A 21813-nucleotide genomic window follows, 5' to 3' on the forward strand; every position below is an offset into this window, starting at 1 on the left:
AACACTGAGCCTTTACTCTCCTCACATTGTTTTGATAGAGAGAGATCAGAAGTCCATCGACAAATTGGAAAAGCAATCAGCGACCATCAAACACATATTGGAAGATCTGGGGATAGATGCCCCTGGGGGTGATGACTAAGTTCCTCTAACAGTGTTAATGTAGCAGTATTTGGTGGCACCTGCCACAAGGACGACCCTCCTCTTGAGGATGATGAGGACAAAGGAAAGTGGGCAGATGACATTCCAGTTTGGGATCAAGTTTGGGCATGCTCTTCAGCTTTATTCTGGCTGCAAACTTCAGATGCCAAGGATTTGCTTGATGCTACGATACGTACTGGACTGTTGCTAATACATTTAAGAGGAAAACTCCCCAGAGGTGCACAACCGTTAATACGAAGAGTGACTCCACTTGGTCAATGAACAGGAGGCGGCCTGGCTGCACACTGAGAAACAGTGGTGTGAAGAGAAGTGGCCTGTGCTGGACGCTGTGGGGTCGTTCCAATACCAGCTGCACTGCTGCCTACGTAACATTAACACTAGACAGACTGAGACAAGCCTCCGAGTCCACTGAACTAGCAGAACATGTTAGTGTGTAGCTGGAGTGCAGACTCCAAACAGGATGACTCAATTTCTTCTGGTGTGAGTGAAAGTCCCTTTGTTCTTACTTAGGAATACAATTAGAAAGTGGATCTAGGGCTTTCTCTTCTTCATTCTCCTCTTGTAAAATGACTTAGTTTATCGACCCTCTAACTTACTGTGCTATTAAAAGCTGACGTAAATCAAATAGAGCAGGGTGTGGTGGCGCATGCCATTAATCCCAGCACTTGGGAGGCAGAGGCAGGAGGATTTCTGAGTTCAAGGTCAGCCTGGTCTACAAAGAGAGTTCCAGGACAGCAAGGGCTATACAGAGAAACCCTGTCTCAAAAAACCAAAATAAATAAATAAATAAAAATAAAGTAAATCAAATAGGTTGCAAAGTTTTCTGAGGTAGAATTAGCATAATATGATCTTTATCTATGAATTGAAAAAAGTACCTTGAAGTTAATGTTCCAAGGGAAGGGGTTAGGTTGTGGGTCAGGTCTGGGGCTGTGGGTCAGGCTTTCTAGAGTTAAGTAGTGTGGCTGCTATTGATTAGTTTGTGTGTTACAAGAACCTGAGGACTTCTTTTAAGTTTTAATTTTCTCAGCTTTGAATCTCAACTACAATACTCAGTGTGTAGTTTTTTGGGGGGCAGGGGTTAGGCTGGGGGAAGAACTGTAATTAGAAATTTGTTAGCATTTCAATTAAAAAATACATTAAAAAATCCATCCTGGGGCCGGAGGAATGACTCAGTAGTTAAGAGCACTTGTTGCTCTTGCAGAAAACCCGGGTTTAATTCCCAGCAGCCAAAGGGCAGCTCACAACCATCTGTAACTCCAGGTCCAGAAGATCCAGTTCGGTCTTATATCCTCCAGAGACACCATTCACCCAGTCGTGCACACACATACATTCAGGCAGACCACTTATTTATTTATTTATTTATTTATTTATTTATTTATTTATTTATTTATTTTGGTTTTTCGAGACAGGGTATCTCTGTGTAGCCCTGGCTGCCCTGAACTCACTCTGTAGACAAAAACAAAGACAATTTTTTTTGTTTTTTGAGACCGGGTTTCCTCTGTGTAGCCCTGGCTGTCCTGGAACTCACTTTGTATAGTGACTGGCCTCGAACTCAGAAATCCACCTGCTTCTGCCTCCAGAGTGCTGGGATTAAAGGCGTGCGCCACCACGCCCGGCTTCCACTCCCCCTTTCTTATTTGGTATCCGTCTCCATTAAGCTCTCCTCGCGTGCCAAACATCTCATTGCCTTCTTGTGAATAAATAAAACAGCCTCGGCGGGTTTTCTAGTGCACCAGGAGTTGCTGCTAAAGAATGTAAGACTCCGTTCCATCCTCACAGGGAGACATCAAGAGCTGAGAGCTCTGGTGATAATTCTCGGAAGACTAGTAGTAGGTATGATGCTGGAAAGAGCTCTGAGTTCAAGGCCAGCCTGGTCTAAAGAGCAAATTCCAGGCCAGCCAAGGCTACACAGAAGAAGGGAAAGGAAGGGAATGGATAGCTAAGGAAAGGGGCAGCAAGCTCCATCTCTAAAGTAAAAACCTGTTTGTCCTGACTGGGGAGCACTAAAGGCGGGATCTGGGCAGAAATCCGGCTGCCAATGGAAAGCGAGAAAGCCTTTAAAGAGAAAGGCTTGCAAATTCTGCCCTACAGCATCTTGATGCAGATGCATCAGGACCACGTGACACATACATTCCTTCTTTCACTCCTGCGAGTGTCAGGCCCTTTGTCGGTTGCTGGAAAGACAGCGGTTTTTTGTTTTGTTTTTGTTTTTTTTTTTTTTTTCAGAGCGCTCGCGGCGTCCTGCCTGCAGCAGCGCACTGTTCCCGTTAGTAACACAAAACACCCGCGCTCCACCTCAGACTTAAACTTGCTGTTCGAGGGGTGCTAGCCGGGTCTTCTGCAGCCACAAATCCCCCACGGCCTCCGTAGGCTGCTTTCTCTCTTTACTCTGGCTTGCTAAGTCTGAGTGAAGTCTCGTCCCCCGCCTCCCCCCTCCCACCTCGCGCGACCCCGCCTCCTGGCTGTCAAGTGCGCAGGCCCCGCCCCGGGCCCGCGCTTCGCCTTCTCTAGGCTCCGCCCCAGCCCCTTACTCCAGACCCTTGGCGGTTGGACGAGCAGAACCACCAGCTCCCCGCCGGGTCCAGCGGACACCTCGAAGCAAGAGAGCAACATGGCAGCTCCAGCTAAGGGCGAGAACCTGTCCCTGGTGGTGCACGGACCTGGAGACATCCGCCTGGTAAAAAGGGGAAGGAGTGTGGGAACTCAGGCAGTCACCCACCCAGCTCCGGTTTGCCCCTCTGGCAGGCTCAGCAGTGGTACCCACTCCCAAGTTCTGTTGCTCATAGAGCTGGCAGATAGCCCGTGCCAAGCACCCCTGACTGCCTGGGTTTACCCAGATCTCAGCTGGTTACCGGGAGGTGGGGGTGGGGTAATTGTTATCTATCTCTAGAGAGAGTTCTGGTCGCGTGCTCCCAGAGCCTAGACCGGGCGCCAGGCACGTGACCTGTGCCCAGGACCGTTGAAAACTAATCAAGCCTTCGACTCTAATAGCTGCAAACTCACACTGTTGTTATTGCTCTTCAGAAGGGTCAGAGGGAGACTTCCAGGATTAGGATCTACCCAGATCTTCTCTTGTAGACAGTGGAGGACAGAAAAAGGTGGCATGGTGGCATTTAAAAGCAGTGAAGTTTCTATTTAATCCTTTTTGTTTGGAACTGATAATATCCCATAGCAGAATTATTATCATGAGAGGGCCTAGCATTCAGTAAGTGTTAATAATGCATTTTAACTGGGGATATAGCCTGGTGCTTATCTCCTTTAGTCCACATCTGGATCACTACCTTGGAGCATTCATTCTGTTTACCTCTGCCTCTGGCTTTAAACTTAGTTCTGCCCCCTGAACCAAAGTTCAGACATTTGCCGAGTCATCTTTGTGGTCATGCCAAAGTTCCCTTGACAAAGTCCATCTCAGCGGGCATGCAGTTTGGAGATTGGATACCAGCCATCTCTCCTGCACCCTAGAGTCTGTCTCCTTCCCATTCAAAGAACATGTACCAGGAGAGACTCATTCAGATGAAGAGTTCTTGTCTGTTTAATAGCCTGTCCTCAGTGGTTTATCTGTGGTTGCAGACTAAGCATTTTCTGAGTTCCTTAACTCTTCCACCTGTAGACTTCTGTGGATTCCAAACCAAGAATCGTTGTGGTTCCCAAGATGGTAGCCTTGGTTAGTTAACAGCCAAGACAAGAACTCAGTCAGATTCAAATTCAATTTCTAGTGCTCTCTCCAATCACATTTGAACATCTACTCAACATCCTGCATTAAAATTAAAGAGACACAGTGATTTGTGATTCTCATTCTCTCTCTCTCTCTCCCCCCCCCCCCCCCGACAGGGTTTCTCTGTGTAGTTCTGGCTGTCCTGGAACTCACTTTGTAGACCAGGCTGGCCTTGAACTCAGAAATCCATCTGCCTCTGCCTCCCGAGTGCTGGGATTAAAGGCGTGTGCCACCACTGCAATGCCACACAGCCACAGTTTGGTCTTTCCATGGAGGATGGGTTGGGCAACTGAGGCTTAGCTTCCATTTGAGTGGACTAGGGGCAGGGTCTGCTGATAAAAACCCTTGCCTCCTGAGCTCACATTCTTTGGAATTCTTTGGAGAAACACCCATTCCTAATATCTAAAGCAGGATTCCAACAGGGCTTGAAGGGAAAGAGAGCTTAGGCTTTCCCAGAGATGCTTTCCCAGCCACCAGTAAGTCCAGAAACTGGCCTATGTCCAGGGCATAGCTCTAGAAAAACAGGAGTTGAGCCACTTTGCTGAGACAAGCAGGAAGGAAACCTAAGACCCAGCCTGGCCTCTGGCTGCCTGGGAGACTGGATTCCCTTTTCCCTACTACAGTAATTGAAGTTTTCTCACACTTAGTGTCAACACAGAGTGTGTAATTTGGGTGATAAATGAGAGAGGGGATGTGTTGCTATGTAGCAGCTTACACAGGTACATATTAGGAAGGACTGGCAAGTGAGCAGACAAATGCTAGAAGACTGGGCGTGTGTGCAGATGTATTAGGATAGGCCGGTAGGTTTCCTTCATAATGAGGGAATATATATATATATATACACACACATACACATACACTGTCTTCAGACACAGAAGAGGGCATCAGATCTGATTACAGATGGCTGTGAGCTACCATGTGGTTGCTGGGAATTGAACTCAGGACCTCTGGAAGAGCCGTCGGTGCCATCTCTCCAGTTTATTTTATTTTTATTTTATTCTTTTTGGGTTTTCAAGACATGATTTCTTTGTACCATGGCTATCCTAGAACTCCCTCTGTAGATCAGGCTGGCTTTGAACAAAGAGATCTACTGACCTCTGCCTCCTGAGTGCTTGAATTAATGGCACAGGCCACCACCACCCAGGCTTCAGATTTCTCTATTTTAAATGGAGAAATTTAAGCAAGAGGGAAAGAAATAAATGAGTGAGCTGATATACAAGGAGGCAAGCCACCCATCAGCAAACTTGAGGGGGTATTCTTGAAAAGGAAATAGTAAAGTCAAAACCAAGGTGCCCGGAGTCGGGGTCAGCTCAACCTCCGCTAGTGGTAGCTGTGTGGCTCAGCACTCTTTCTCCTGCTATAATTAACGTGGCTCCTTGAAGAGGAGCACCAGGCCTGTAATCCCAGCTATTCAGGGAGACTGAGGCAGGAAGACAATGCTCAAGGCTGCAATGGACTACAAAGTAAATTCAAGGCCAGTGGCAGAGTCTCTAGGTTAAGTCCCTAATACAGGGAAAGAGGAAGAAAGGGTGGGGTGCCTGGAGGGGAGGAATAGAAGGGGAGGAAGAGAGGGGAGCTTTAGTATTTATTTGGGTGGTGTGAGCTTCATTGGCACTGTGCTTATAAAAGGGCCAACAGAGTCCCAGGCATCCCACTGGTCTGTGCAAACTGGAGTTAAGCAGGAGGCCAAAGCCTTTAAACAGTCTGACCATGAAGAGATGGATAAAGGCCAAAACCGTCAAATTATGGACAGTTTTGGCAAAATTCTTAGGATGTGGGCCAGGCAGAACACTATTCAACTGCAGCAGCTCAACTACTTTATGCCTCTTTAGCCCATCTTGAGAAATCTAGAACTATGAATTGCTGGTTCATGAAACTGGAATAGAAAACAGTGGACTTTGCTTATCTGCACAGAATCTTTGCTTGGGGGCAAGTGGGTGGCTTGTGAGTTTTTGCATTTTTAAGAAATATTTTATGATGTGGAGTTTGCTAGACTAGTAAGGACACTAAGGGAAGGAATCAAAACATTGCTACATTGCTACATCCCTACAACTCTAAAGCGCACACATTGCTACATCCCACTCATGTGCTGGGTGCTTTAGTTAAGTGCTTCAAACTCCAGGATGAAAGAATGAGTTTATTTTCATTTCCAGCTGACCACAGACTAATGTTTGCTGAACTCTACAGCAAACAGAATGCTAACCATTTCTACATGTGCCTCCCAATATCTTGTTCCATCGCCAGTCAGTCCATGGACCATCCTCTGGGAGCATGCCATCTCCTTTCTTCCTGAACACTGGCCCTTGCTTATTTTGGCATGTGGACAGGGAACAGATCAGCTGCTCTAAGAGAGCTGAGTACTCTGGAGGAGGTAGCAAGGAGGTAGTTTGGCTTTTTGTTTATTTTATACTGTCATTGGCTATGAGTGGACAACAAGGTAAAGGAAAAACAGTCATTTTAAAATGATTGGTTAATATTGTTTCATTATAAAGGGCAGAGAGAACTATGCATCGGTATAAAGTTTAAATAACGGTTTTTGCTTTTTTGAGGAAATGTAACATTTCTCAGGGCAAAAGAACTGTTTTAGGGGTTGGCAAGATGGCGCTTGCTGCCATGCCTAACAGGTTGAGTTTGATATCTGGAACCCACATGGTGGAAAAAGAGCACTGGCTCCCAGAAATTGTATGATGTCTGCCTGCATGTATGTGGCATGTATGTGGCATGTATGTGGCATGTATGTACATGTGCATTGGCACGCTAAAAAAAGGATACAGTGAAAAGAGAATTGCTTTGATTTTTTTTGTTTGTTTTTTTATTTTTTGGGCCCCCCCCCCCAGACAGGGTTTCTCTGTACAGCCCTGGCTGTCCTGGAACTCACTTTGTAGACCAGGCTGGCCTCGAACTCAGAAATCTGCCTGCCTCTGCCTCCCAAGTGCTGGGATTAAAGGCGTGCGCCACCATCACCCGGCTGATGATTTTTTAAAAAGATTTATTTATTTTATGTATATGAGCACACAGTAGCTGTTCAGATGGTTGTGAGCCTTCATGTGGTTGTTGGGAATTGAATTTTTGTAGGACCTTGCTCTGGTTGGCCCAGTTCACTCTGATCAGCCCCGCTCGCTAAGTCCCTGCTCGCTCTGGCCCAAAGATTTATTATTATTATTATAAATAAGTACTCTGTAGCTGTCTTCTGACGCACCAGAAGAGGTCGTCAGATCTTATTACAGATGGTTGTGAGCCACCATGTGGTTGCTGGGATTTGAGCTCAGGACCTTTGGAAGAGTAGTCAGTGCTCTTACCTGCTGAACCATCTCACCAGCCCTTGATGATGTTTTTTAAAAAACAAGTCGCATCTCTAATAAAACACATCGACTTCACTGTTAAGCTTTGGACGAGAAGGAAGTTCTTGTCGTGATCACCTGTTGGGTCAAATGGTCCCAGACATCCTGTCCCTTTTCCTGGCTGGTGTTATCAACATCTGACAGAGCCAGGTACCTTGATAGCCATCAGTGAGAAGGTGGATTCAACCAGGGGGAAAACTTGAAGAGGGAAAGGGTACAGCTTAGTCCATAATTTAGTATGTCTGGGCTCAGTCTAAGCCTATGCCCCAGCTATGCACAAAGCCAAGGCAGGAAGGCTGAAAGGTCAAGGCCTTCAGAGCTACTCTGGGCTACAGTGTGAGACCAGCCTGGGGAGTTTAGTGAGTCCTTCTCTCAATAGTAAGAAAAGTCTAGAGATGTAATTTAGAGATAGGGTTACCATGGGCAAGGCCCTAAGTTCAATCCTCATTATTAAAAAGAAAGAAAAAGCATTGAATGAAGTCTTACCTGTCAGAGGCACTTCAGAGGAAAAATAGAATACCAAACTCATTTAGAAAACAAGGAACCGTCCAAAGAAATACTTCCTTTCTTTCTATCTAAATTATGTTTCTACAGCAAACAAAACCCAAAACAATGATAAGCCACTTCAGATTCAAAACAGCAACCCGGCTTCTCTATCAAATGCTTAAGAAAGTATTGCCTTTGTCTGGAAAGGTCCTGAGGCACAGAGCTGCTTCCCATCAAAGTAGAAGGAAGTACCAGTCTGATAAGGTTTTAATGTTCTGAGAAAATAACCCTATTCTGAGAAGAAAGGGGCTCATAGATTAGGGGAAATTCCTTTTCAAATATCCTATGACATATTAAGGAGGAAGAATATGTACATATGTATATATATAATGACATTGAATGTAGAGGTTTTCTCCAAACTATATATGTATGTATATGTGTATATGTGTGTGTATGTATATATATATATATCATTTCTAACCATAGGAAACTTGGTTAAGGTTTGCAGAGAGTTATCAGCCCAATATAAAAGAGCACAAATACTTATATAAAAATGTGCACAAGCCTTCTCCATTGCTACTAACAGGCATATTCTTGCTTACTATAAATACTATAAATAAGTATTATCTAATAAATTAGCATATGTTTTGATCTTGTGTTTTTAAAAATATTTATTTATTTATTTATTTATTTATTTATTTATTTATTTATTTATTAATTATATGTAAGTACACTGTAGCTGTCTTCAGACACTCCAGAAGAGGGCATTAGATTTCATTATGGATGGTTGTGAGCCACCATGTGGTTGCTGGGATTTGAATTCAGGACCTTTGGAAGAGCAGTCGGCGCTCTTAACCGCTGAGCCATCTCACCAGCCCTTGTTCTTTAATTTTTAATAGGAAGAACAACATTTATATTACTGATGAGAATTAAGTAGTTCTCTGTCCTGTATAGATGGTGATATTTTGGCTAGAAGGTGCAAATGCATTCTGGTCCCAGTTCCCCATGTTACCCCAGGGAAGGCTTCTAAAGAAAGGAATGCCTGAGCTGCCTAGGGCCTAGGCTGCAAAAGCCTGCTGAAAGCCAGGGACTGCCACTGACCTTTAACCCCAGCAAGTGGGAGGCAGGCAGAAACAGGCACATCTCTGGCAGTCTGAGGCCAGCCTAGTTCCAGTCAGGGTTATACAAAGAGACCTTGTCTCAAAAACAAACAAACAAACAAACAAATAAAAACAGCAATCTAGACTGCTGGATAGACCCATCTGGGTGTTTGCAGACTCTTCAATCCTAACACAGTCACACTTAAGTCTCCTTAGGAGTTAGGGTGTTTCGCTTCCCTTCTCTTGTGAGATCTTGGGGAGGAAGCGGGAGGAGGGGCCTTTGTGAGGATGAATAAGTGGGAAGTGTTTGGTGTGGCTGGAGGTGAGATTGGGGAATGGGGTCTCCATGTGAGATGAACAGGATTTTTCAGGGCTACTGAGGAATATAAACATTCGAATTTCAGCAGGATAGAGGCTGGATAGAACAAGGAGAGCCTGGGCAGAGGACCAGGTGAATGGGCTTGGGAGAACTTCAATCCTTTATTTTGACCGCCTCATATGCCAGGACCAAAGGCTAGAGCAAAGTCTCTTGCTTAATTGGAAAACCTTTGGCTTTTCCTCCCACTCTGAGAATTCAAGACAGATACATGGGAGTTAGGGAAAGATAAAGCAGGAAGAGAGTAACAATGGTGTCTACGCCACCTTAACGGGTCACAGGCAGGCTGACAGGTGGGAGCAAGTGGCAAAGACATCTGCTAAGAATCTGGGCACGCCAGGCAGTGGTGGCGCACGCCTTTAATCCCAGCACTTGGGAGGCAGAGGCTGGCGGATTTCTGAGTTCGAGGCCAGCCTGGTCTACAAAGTGAGTTCCAGGACAGCCAGGGCTACACAGAGAAACCCTGTCTCGAAAAACCAAAAAAAAAAAAAAAGAATCTGGGCACAGGCCACATTACCTTCCCTGCCTGTCCCTTTAAGGTATGGGGGTAGCTCCATCTCTATGGTATATGAAACAAGCCTAAATCATTGCTAGAGGCCTACTTGAGGACTTCCAAGTCCCATCCTTTTAAAGGACAAATTTCTTTCAAATTTACCATTGAAAAAAAGGGGAGTCTAATATTCCCCTACAACACTTTGAAGTACTTTGCCCTTTTCCGAAGGACAAGGCTGTCCAGAGCTGGTTAAACTGTTACTGGAACAGAACTTTGAGCTATTTCTTTTGTAATAAGAGCAAACATGTTTACTGTGAGTCGGCATTCTCTTTCATGATTATCCTCATGATACAAAAGAGGAAATCCAAGAGGTTATATAACATGCCCTAGGTACACAGCACGTTGAGGAGAGCCAGTTTTGTACATGGGCAGGCTATTCCAGAGCCTGACTTCTCTCAGCTCACCCAGGCCGGTTGGAGGAGGGACAATACTCCCGCCTAGACCAGAGGTTCTCAAACAGCGGTTTTTAACCCTTTCACAGAGGTTACATATCAGATACCCTGCATGTCAGATATTTACATTATGATTCATAACTAGAAAAATTAGTTATGAACTAACAATGAAAGTAATTGTATAATCAGGGGTCACCACAACACGAGGAACTGTATTAAAGGGTCGCAGCATTAGGAAGGTTGAGAACCACTGCTCTAGGCAAAATAGGTTGAGGGTGTGAACTCAAGTATACTAAAGGGAGCTGATGAAGAGACATTCAAACCACACAGAGACACACATACATATATATACATACATACATATACGTAAATACACATGCATATATGTAAATACACATATACACATACATATACATGCACATATATATGCACACACACACACACACACACACACACACACACTATTTGGATGGCAGAGACAGCTGAGGTGATCCGACCAGGGGCATCTTCCTGGAGATTGTCTGAGGCTACTGAGAGTGAGTGTGCTGAAGAGAGAAGGGTGGCTTTAGATGTGATTCAGATGTTTCTGACTCAAAAAAGGTTGTAGGATGCTGCTGTAACTAAAGAAGACTTAGAGCTCCTCTTTGCACTTCTGTGAATCATTCACAAGAAATCCTGCTTAGGAAACCTTGAATGTACCTGAAATGACAATCACCGAAAATAAAGTGAAGGGATAGGCTCTCAGAGGAACTAAGTAACTCTGTGTGTGTGTGTGTGTGTGTATGAGAGAGAGAGAGAGAGAGAGAGAGAGAGAGAGAGAGAGAGAGAGAGAGAGAGAGAGATATGCATGGGTGCATCCATGCATGCATGGGTACATTGGTCTGCCTGCCTGTTCTCACCATTTTTAGGCATCCATTCTACCCCTGAGCACAGCCCTCAGAACCCTGAGAGATGAGGAGATGAGGAAAGCTTAGGAAAGCATGTAGGAAATCTGAGATGGAAAAGGAGATTAGGTAAACAGGGCGGCCAACCACCACCACCTTTTGGTGTTCAGTGGTCTGTGGTAGCCTGGTAAAGCCGGGGCTGGGGACCCACACTGGTTCTTAGTATTTACAAGGTTAAGGCTTATTTGTTTTGAGACAATATTGCTGTCTACTTCAAGCTATCTTAAGATACTAGATCTTTCTGCCTCAGCTTCCTTAAAACTGGGGCTATAGGTATATGCTTACCAGCTGTGAGAACTTTTTTTTTTTTAGGTATAAACAGGGCAGTTCATATTTGTGTGTATGTGTGTGCATATGTGTCCCTGCAGTGGCCAGAAAGTGTTGGATCCTTTGGAGCTGGAGCTATAGGCATTTGTAAACAGCCTAACATGGATGCCAGAACCTGAACTCTGGTCCTGTGCAAGATCATCAAGCAGTTTCAACTGCTGAGCTGGCTCTCCAGTTACCAAGGGTTGATCTTAATAAGGTCTTGTGCCCAGTGGCATGCCCCCTGCAGAGAGAGGGAGGCAGAACTGAGCCACAGTTGAGTGAAGTCACCAAGAGGTAGGGAGAGGTTGTTGAGGACTCTAGCTCTGTTGCTTGCCTTGTATACACAAAGCCTTGGGCTCTTTCTCCAGCACCACAAAAATTTGGTGTCGTGGCACTCAGCTGTATCACCAGCATTTGGGAGGAGGGACAGCTTAAAGGTCACCTCTAGAGAGAGTGTGGGGAGAGAGGGGAGGGAAATGGTGGAAAGAATGAAGTGTTCAATGTCCTCTGCCACGCAACAGTAAACAGACTATCAGCATAGCACCCTCTGGTGTCCAGAAGAGTCACTGCACCTTTGTGTGTGATTCGGCAAGGGCAGCTTGCCCTGGCTGGAAGCAGAGATAGGAAGAATGTGGAGACATAAGTGCCTGGGGTTTGTCTGCTGAGACCATTAGTACGGAGGGTGGGTGAGGTTCCAAGTTAGAAACAAAACTGGTTCATTAGATTGCACCTTAGTTGAAGTTAAAATTGTATCTGCTATAACAGAAACATAAGTTTACATAACAATCTAGGGTGTTAGTTAATATCAAACATGGGACCTGAGACTTCTTTGAGAAAGATTTGGTGATAGCGGTTCTAAGGTGGTGATTTCTTTAAAAATGGATTTTTTTTCCTTCTTTAAATTACTGTGAAGGAAAAAACAAAAACAAAAACAAACAAACAAACAAGCAAAAAAACCTAACCACTCCCCCAAAGCAAAATGAAAAGTGCCTCAATTACTTTGAATGTTTTTTTCCCCCTCACCCAAGTCGGTGCCTCCTTCCTGGTCTCCAGTAGTGGTCATCCTCTGCTTAGCCCCTGCAGCTGCAGGGCAGGTTGTAACTATCTCAATTCTTCATTCTTAGGCTGTGGAGCCTCGGAAGCTGAAGTGATGGTGCCGGTAGAGCACCTAGCATGGGATAACCCAATGGACGCCATAGCTCTGTGCCTCTCAGCATTAGCACGTGAACTGGGTTTTCCCCTCTGGAGAAGTTTAATTAGCCCTGAACTTTTCCCCACAAGAGAGTCTGCTGGTCTGAAGTGAAAGCGTTTAGACCTTACGTGGACGCCTTTGGGGAAGGCTGCAGGCTTGGTTTGCAGCCAGGCACTGGATCTGCTGTTGAGCATGATAGTGTTGAGGCGGGTTTAGCCTAGCTGCTGTCAGTATGCATTGATGCTGTGAGGCTGCCTAGAGCAAGTGGCTTGAGCCAGGCCTGGGGCACGGGCTTTCTTTTTAAAACATATTTATTCACTCTGTGTGTGTGTGTGTGTGTGTGTGTGTGTGTGTGTGTGTGTGTGTGTATCTGAGAGAGAGAGAGAGAGAGAGAGAGAGAGAGAGAGAGAGAGAGAGAGAGAGAAGAAACATGGTATGTGGAGGACAACTTGTGAGTTGGCTCTCATCTTCTAGCATGTGGGTTCCAGGCATCAAACTCAGGTAATCAGGCTTGTCCCAAAGCCCCCCTTAACCTGCCAAACCATCTCACTGGCCAGGAAAGCTTTAATCAGAGACCCATCAGGGCACTCTGTATGGGGTCCACCTAGCAATCGCCTTACATGATTGACAGAAGAAAGGTCATTTCCTCAGGACTGCACCAGGTACAGTGGAAACTGGTATAGATGTCAGGTACAGCTGGGCTGAGCCCTGGTTAATCCTCTCTGTCTGGTGGCAGGATCTTGACCAAGTTTCCTACCACCCTAGCCTCAGGTTTCTTTCTCATCTGTAAGCTCTGGGCTGTGTAAGGCAGAGTTGGAAGTTTGATCTGGCCTACAGTAGCCATGGTAAACAATTTGTGTTGCCTTCTCCCTGATTCCTGTCTGCCCACAAAGAATCAGTAAACACTTGGGTCTGCTCACTCAGTTGTCCTTCCTCCTTGTCAACCCTGACTTAACCCTGGCCAGTTAACCACAGAGAAAAGGTTAGTAAACAAATTCTATTCTAATACTATCTGTGAACACCAGAATACCTCCGGTTGCTTTCTGCACTAAACTGCAGGGCCCTTGTGTTCCCAATGAGCTCCTAAACTCCCCATGGATGTTTTAGAAGGGAGGACTGGGTATACACCTGAGCTGAAGTAAAAGAACAGACTGGCAGTGTAGATAACCTCCTACCAGTCTAACAGAGCCCTTGGAAGCCCCAGCTTGCTACTCCCTTCTTTCCCGCAGGAGTACATCATAACAAACATCTGTATCTGAGAGCATGATTTCTAGGAGAAGCGGAAGGCAAGTCTAGAGACCCAGAGCAGCTCAGACAGCAGCTCTGCCAGGGATACATCTAGCACACTTTTTTCTCAGTCCTGGGCAAGTAGCACCAGAGAGGTGGTGGTGCGTTGAGTAACTAGAGCGGCTTCCGTCAGAATCTGATAGTTGAAAACGATTGTGGGGCGGCTGGCAGTTTTCCAGGGAGGGAACCCAGCTTCACAACCTTGTTCCATTCTGTGGCAGGTCACTAACTTCAGCTGTGTTCTCTATTGTGTTTGGAATGTATCGGGCATGACATTATCTGGGCTAATGGCTCTGTTTTGAGCAGGTTGGTGGCAAGCAGGCCAGGGTCTCTAGCCTGCCTGATGCGCTGCCCCTTCAGAGCTCACAGGTTGTAGGGTATGGTATGAACTTCTGTTCTGAGAAATAATTCAATGAACCTCCAGGAGAATATTTTATAAGTGAAAAAAATGTAAGGATAAGTTATTATGCAGACTAAACAACTTTCTCTGTTTTATTTATTTCAGGAGAACTACCCAATACCTGAGCTCGGCCCAAATGGTAGGTCCTGACATGACATTGTATCTGCTGGTGTTGGCCTTGGGGGCGTATGCATTGGTCCCTGCCCCTCTCCCTACTGCTGAGTGTGCTTACATCTGTCCATTGGTCACAGCTGTTTATTTGTCTACTGTTTGAAGTAAAAGAATCACAGATAGGAGGAGAAAAGCTAAGATACCAGACTGCCAAGTTGCCCTGGGCTTCTGACGTATGAATCATATGGACCAAAGGCAGAACCAACCTAACAACCCAGCACTGTGTCTACCAGATTAGATGCCAAATCATAATTCTCGTTCTAAAAATCTACAGAACTAAATCTCTTAGTTAGTAGAGGAACATTGTGTTAGCACACCCAAGAGGGCTAGACCACAACTATCTACCTGTCTAGTAGGGGTGGGAGGAGCTGCAGGAAGCTCTGTCTCTTCCTGTAATCCTGTTCATAATCTATAGAATCCCAGAGTGAGGCTAGGGGCAATGCACAGAGTCTTTGGTCCCTCGGGTCCCTGTCTTCTCCTTGGTGACCTGGGATGTTCTCATCCCTGTACCACACTTCAGCCCAGAAACACAGACTCTGGGCGAACGTCAGCTTGAAGGCAGCTTTCTTGGTAACTCCTGGGCTTTGCTCCTCAAAGGTCAGCTGCGTTGTTGACTTGCAGTGATAAGAGAAAAAAACAGCTGTTTCTATCAGTGTTTAGCAAGCAATGCAAATTTAAGGCTTAAACATTTTCTCCAAGATACCATACCATGTTCAGAGGCGGCGCCTCACTGTATCCTGACGAGGTGGCTTTGGTTGCTGAGGCAGCAAAGGCCTTTCCTGGTCTGTGAAGGGCCCCCTCTGATCCGCCCTGGTCTCATTCTTTTGCCTTTTTCTGTAGTTGAATTAAAAGAGAGAAAGTATTTCAGAAAGCGAGCGTTTGAACAAGAGACAGCTCATCTCTTGCTGTAAATTTGAACTTGTTGTATAAGAGAAAGTTTAGTTTCCCTGATCTCAATATTCTTTCTCTTTGATCTCAGAATTCAGCCTGTCATTCCTAACTGCTCAATCAAAACCAAGGCCAGAGACAGGTCTCCAGAGCCATATCTGGGGGGAATTTTGCTGGTGGTTTGTGACAAGTGTTGTAACTGAGATGTCGGAGTTCATAGCACAACTCATGGCCCCTTTGTCTTACAAAGACGGAGTCTTTTCTCAGGGAGGTATTCGTAGTCAGCTCAGTCAGACAGGGCAGGAATCCTTTGGTACTCACTGAGAGGCCCAGCAGCAGCAGCAGCCTTTTAAAATGGACACTTGACAGTAGAAATGCCACTGCACCTCATTTGATTCAGTCCCCCAAACGGGATGTGTGAGTTGACTTGCAGAAAGCTAAGTAAAGCGGCACCTTTTTAGAAATCAAGGACCACGAGGAACTTAACCTGGCGGGTCATCATGCAGTGCCAACCGCTGGTTATCTCCTGCTACACAGTTGTTCTTTTACGTGGTTGACACCGTGCTTCCTCCTCGGAGTATCTTCTTGTACAGCAGGATTGGCCAGGGTTCTCCAAACAACAGAACAAGTGAGATATGTATGTATGTGCGTGTGCATATATACATGGGTTGGGAGAGGGGGAGAACAGTTTATTTTATGTTAAGTATCTGACCCTGTAACTGGACGATCTGGAAAGCTCTGGGCTTGCAGGACAGGGCAGCAGTCTCTGGCCAGTTTTCTGTGTTGGAGTCTTAGGAAAGTTTCTCCTAAGGGCTTTATGTGATTGGATGAGGCCTGCCTACTTTATGGAGGAGAGTCTGGTCCACTCGAAGTCTGTTGATTTAAATGCTGATTGTACCATAAGACCCTTGGAGGAACCCCACCTTGTTTCTCCTTTGGTCTTCTCCCAAGAGATTTACTTGATTGGATGAGGCCTGCCTACTTATTTTATGGAGGATAATCTGGTCCACTCACAGTCTTGATTTAAATGCTAATTGTACCATTAGACCCTTCACAAGAACCCTACCTTGTGAGCAAACTATGCATGGATGTTTGACCAAACAGCTGGGGACCCTAGCCCAGCCAAGTCAATGTGCACGGACCATCACACTCAGGTCCTTTGCTATGTTCAAGCTGTTCTGTGTCTTCCTAGGCTTAATTAGGCTCTCTGTTTAGCTCGGTTTCCTTTGGAATCTCAATTCTGTGCCTGATTCTGAGAACCCAGCTCTCTTCCCTGTCTAGAGGAAAATTTCTAGCACTTCTGAGAGCAATGGAAGGTTCGCCTTTCCCTCACGTGTTTCCTTTGTCTCCATTGTCTCCTTAGATGTGTTACTAAAGATGCACTCGGTGGGGATTTGCGGCTCAGATGTTCACTACTGGGAGCATGGACGAATTGGGGACTTTGTTGTGAAAAAGCCAATGGTGCTTGGGCATGAGGCTGCTGGAACAGTCACAAAAGTAGGAGAGTTGGTGAAACATCTGAAACCAGGTCAGTAAATAAATGTGTGAGTGCTTGCACTGAGAGTACAGGAGAGTACAAGCTAGTGCTGGGTCCCCACATGTAGGAATCTTACCTTCTTCTGCCTTAGAGGGGGCACAGAAGCAATCACAATGTGTGCTTGGAAATACAGGGGTGATCAACATGTCCTGTCTAGACTCCTGTCCCCTTTGAAAGAGATAGAGAATATGAAATAAATCAGAAAAGGGAGATGAGGAAGTAGTTCTGTCATAAGCTACAAACTGCTTCCATATACTGAAAATCAAGACCTTTTTGATTTTACTTTTAACTATTCATTTACTTTTGAGATAGTGCTTCACTCTGTAGCCCAGGCTGGCCCAGAACTTACCTTGTAACCCAAGTTGGCCTAGAACTCTATAGCCCAGGCTATTCTCTATCTCAAGGTGATCCTTTAGCCTCCAGAGTACTATTATAAAAAGCATGAGCTACCATGCCTGGCTTACATCATTTCAGGTGTGAATCTATTCCTGTGTAGGCATACTCTTTGGTTTTTTGAGACAGGATTACTTTTGTAGCCCTGGCTGCCCTGGATCTCTGTAGACCAGGCTGGCCTTGAACTCAGAAATTTGCCTGCCTCTACCTCCTGAGTTTTGGGATTAAAGGCTTGCGCCACCATTATCCAAAGTCATGCTGTTTAATCACTGAGTGCCCAGAGTCTTTCCCTGTTGTGAGATATGTGTGGTTTCATCGTGGAACACACAGAGGGTGCACAATCGACTTTTTCATGGTAGGGCTAGTCTAACTCTACACCCTAGAATCTTTGAATTAGAAAGATCTTGATTTTCTTTTCAAAGAGAGGCTCTTCTAGTCCAGCTGTCCTCCATCCTGCTATGTAGCCAAGGATAACCTTAAAATCTTGGCATTCCTCCTTCTACTCCCTTAAATTCTTATCTCAGGCTGCACTGTGGCTTTAACAAGGCTAAAGCCTTATACCTAACCTTAAGCTGGTCAACTAACTTGTCTTTCATCCCAAAGTTTTTGTTTTATTTAAGTAGAATATCTTTATTTATTCTAAAAGTTTTATGCATATTAATGATGTATCCTTCTCACTTTTCCCAGGAACCCAGCAATTCCCAACTTGCCTCTACTTTGTGTCTTTGACTTTTTTTTTTTTTAAACCAGAGTCCAGCTTGGTACTGCCTGTTGGAATGTTCACTGTGTAGGCAACCGTGGCTGCAGGAGTTCGTGAGTGCAGTAGCCAGGGCGTGTGTGGCAGACAGCACTTCACAGCACCCAGGCGCTTGTCCCTTTACCTCCCTCTTCCACCCATCCCTGAGCCTGGGCTGAGGTGTGATCTAGATGTCCTGCCTAGGGGGAGCATTCTAGTAGTTGTTTGCTCTTGGCACCTTTGTAATGAGTCTCCTCATTACCTGCTGATCACTGCAGAGAGAAACCTTTCTGGCTAAGGCTGAGAGTGGGCAGCACTCAGCTATGTGTATAATTACGAATATTTAAAAAGTACCTTGATAGCACATCCATTTAGCTCAGAAAGTGTGGTAGGCTTCTCCCTGGGTCTTTGACTTTTATTAGACGGCTAGGAAAACAACAGTCTGGTAAAGCCTGTAGTTGGTAGTCCCAGAGTTCTTAGCTGCAGCTGACTGCATTGTCCTCCAACATGATGAATTAGTTCTCAACTGTCTAGGCATAGGTAACTACTAGGCATTGGTATCAACTAGTGAGGTCTTCAGCCGGGCGTAGTGGCACACGCCTTTAATCCCAGCACTCAGGAGGCAGAGGCAGGCAGATTTCTGAGTTCGAGGCCAGCCTGTTCTACAAAGGAGTTCCAGGACAGCCAGGACTACAGAGAAACCCTGTCTCAAAAAAAACGAAAAACACAAAACGAAAACTAGTGAGGCCATCAGTGGCCTGGAGATGACTTCAGATCAATGGGAGGAAGCTTGGGTTTGGTAGGAGGTGCTGTGAAATAGTTTCGTTTCTGAGCCCAGACATAAAGAGGGGTTGGTAAAGTTAGAAATTAAACATTGTTTCACTTAGGATTCTTAAATCAAGACCTCTATTCATTGGTAATCCAAGTTGAAAAGGCCTGTGTTGATGCAGGCTCTTCCCACAGTGGAAGGCTCTTATCTTCCAGCATCCAACCAATGGCTGATCCCTTCCTGTTGGACCAAGTTCTTTAAGTTCTAGCAAGTGCTTAGTCAGTGTCTACTATGGGTTCAGACTTGGGTCAGAGAAATGGGGGGAAAAAAGTCCTGGATTTATAGATCTGGCGAGAGAGACCATACATTAGAACTGCCAACAACACTAATTATTGGAGAAAAAAAATATATAGTCAGGGGTCAAGGAAAGGACACAGAGGTGGTTAAAGAAAGTTCATAGATATGGGTCTTGGAGCTGGATATATGACAAGAATAATTATAAACAGAAGAAGAAAGCTTGTATGTATTGGCTTGCTGTTCATTAACCATCAATGCATACAATTATTTAATTCTTGAGAAAATGCCACGAGGTACGCATTATTAGATTTATTAATAGATACAGATACTGGAATGTGGTTCTTGCCCAGGGTCATAAACTGGCTAGTCTCAGAGTTGACTGGAATGCCACCCTGTTTGATCTGGCTTGAGTGAATTCTTGAACCAATGAACTGCCTGTCATCTGAGATTTGAGAAGGTTTTATTTTGAGCTGGTGAAGAGGGTCAGAACAACTAAATGACACAGGTCAAGTAATGTGTCTGGATTCTCACACATCAGTTCTCAGAGCAGTTGTTTTCCAATGAGGAGTTGGTAGAGATGAAAATATGTATACCCCTCTTAAAAGACTCTTCAAATGAGAATTTCCATGTTGTCATAATATATTAATAACTAGGAGGTAGAATGAGATAATGTAAAACTCCACCTTGAATGTCAAGTTGAGTATATTATCCTTAATAATCAGTTGTTACATGAAGGGGGTGGGAGCAGATGAGGAGGTCAGGCAAGTTGAGAACTACGTCTTCAAAGCCATTGGGATTTCTGTGGACCCTTTGTGTTTTTAGAATATAAAGCTTTATTTTCTTTAAGTTTAAACTTTTTATGTGTGTGTGCGTTTTGTCTGCACCATGTGCGTGCCTGGTGCCTGTGGAAGCCAGAAGATGGTGTCAGATGCCCTGGAACTGGAGTTACAGGGATTCCTGAGCTGGTGTAAGCTGGGAATTAAGGCTGGGCCCTCTACTGGAGCAGTCTGTGCTCTTAAATGCAGAGCTCTCTCCAGGCCTTCTCTCCCTCCCACCCCCATCCCCCCTCCCGCCCCGGTTTCTTATTATGGCAAAATATATATGAAGCAGACAACTTACTAATCTTAAGGTACTCTCAATTTAAGTGAGGAGTCAAGATACTCATAAAAATTATCTAGAGAGCCGGGCATGGTGGCACACGTCTTTGATCCCAGCACTCGGGAGGCAGAGGCAGGCGAATTTGAGTTCAAGGCCAGCCTGCTCTACAGAGTGAGTTCCAGGACAGCCAGGGCTACACAGAGAAACCTTGTCTCGAAAAACCAAATAAATAAATAAATAATCTAGAAAACAGAAGATACCTAGTCGTCTACCAACAAGAGAATAGCTTAGCTCTCCGAGCTGTACTCCCAGGGTGGAATGGTATTCAGTTACAAAAAAAAAAAAAAAAAAAAAAATTGATCTATAACATGTGTTAACCTAAAAAATGTACTTAATGAAAAGCCAGGTGCACGGAATATACACCATGTGATCTCCATTTTTAATACCAGCAGTGCTAATCTATAACAAACCAACAAAACCCCAGGTGTTTTGGGGGTTGGAGTGGGAGCTGAGGGGATGAAGGTTCTGAGACACTGAGAGAACTGGGTGTGGCCACACACCGATAATCCCAGCACTGAGAAAGCTGAAGCACAGGGATTGCTGAGAGCTGAAGGCCAGCTTGGTTTATAGAGTGAGACAGATCTCAGAGAGATGTCGTGGGGAGGTCAGAGGAAGAGGAAAGGGAGGAGAGGAGAAGGCACCAACAGGTTGGCCTTGTCCACGACATCAGGCTTCCCAGAGAGGAGGCTGTAGATGCTGGATTCCCACCCCTGGCCTTGGCCAGTGAGGGAGCATGTCTTCATAGCATTTCTGCCCCTGCTCCTGTTTTCAGAGGTTGGAAAGCAGAACCAGACCCAGCAGGCTTGAGGCTCTGCTTCTTTCTGTTCTTAAATGTGGCACTATCTGGGTTCTTCTCTCCAGGAGATCGGGTTGCCATCGAGCCTGGCGTTCCCCGAGAAGTAGATGAGTACTGCAAGATTGGCCGGTACAACCTGACGCCGACTATCTTCTTCTGTGCCACGCCCCCGGATGATGGAAACCTCTGCCGATTCTACAAGCACAATGCTGACTTCTGCTACAAGTTAGTGCCCAAAGCCTCACTATAACCCCTGGGAGGCCTTTCTTTTTAGTTGGTTGGTGATTTTTCTTCTAGTTCCTTACAGCAAGCAACTTCTTTAACATGCATGTATGCATACATACATGGGGGGGGGGAGAGACTCACTATAGAGTTATGACTAGCCCCAAACTCATAGAGATATGTAACTCAGTATAACTAATCTCAGACTTGGAGATCTGCCTGTTTCATGTACCACCACCTGCAGCATAGCAATACTTTGAATTATAAAACATTAAAGGCAGGCTTTTCTCTTCTTGGGGGCATTGAGGGAGGATAGCCAGCCTGGGGTTCAGTCTGACTCACAGTGATCTTTCAGTTTAACTTCTCATTACCTGCACCAGTAATAAAACAAAAATCACCACCAAAATCACTTACCTCTTGCAGCCATTCTGGACAGACCTTGTTGCCGCAGACCTTCTGGGTCCCTGTGTCTGCGTGGAACGGGGTCTCTCGACGCGGGTGGGCAAAGCGTGGATGAATGACAGACAGACACACACGCAGGAGAGTTTGTGTGGAATCTGAATGTAATTTTTCAAATCGAACATCAGACTTT

General features: G+C 45.3%; 1 protein-coding gene across 1 annotated transcript in view; it reads left to right on the forward strand.

Annotated features, from left to right (window-relative positions):
• The first annotated feature begins 2716 nt into the window (after positions 1 to 2716).
• Sord (sorbitol dehydrogenase) overlaps positions 2717 to 21813 on the forward strand; it is a 30499-nt gene continuing 11402 nt past the window's right edge. Inside the window, exons 1-4 of the mRNA NM_146126.4 lie at positions 2717 to 2836; positions 14360 to 14393; positions 16677 to 16841; positions 21065 to 21224. Coding sequence (NP_666238.1) covers positions 2771 to 2836; positions 14360 to 14393; positions 16677 to 16841; positions 21065 to 21224 — 425 coding nt within the window. The 5' untranslated portion in view covers positions 2717 to 2770. The remainder of the gene's footprint in view (positions 2837 to 14359; positions 14394 to 16676; positions 16842 to 21064; positions 21225 to 21813) is intronic.

This window comes from Mus musculus, chromosome 2 (assembly GCF_000001635.26).
Source record: "Mus musculus strain C57BL/6J chromosome 2, GRCm38.p6 C57BL/6J".
NCBI lineage: Eukaryota > Metazoa > Chordata > Mammalia > Rodentia > Muridae > Mus > Mus musculus.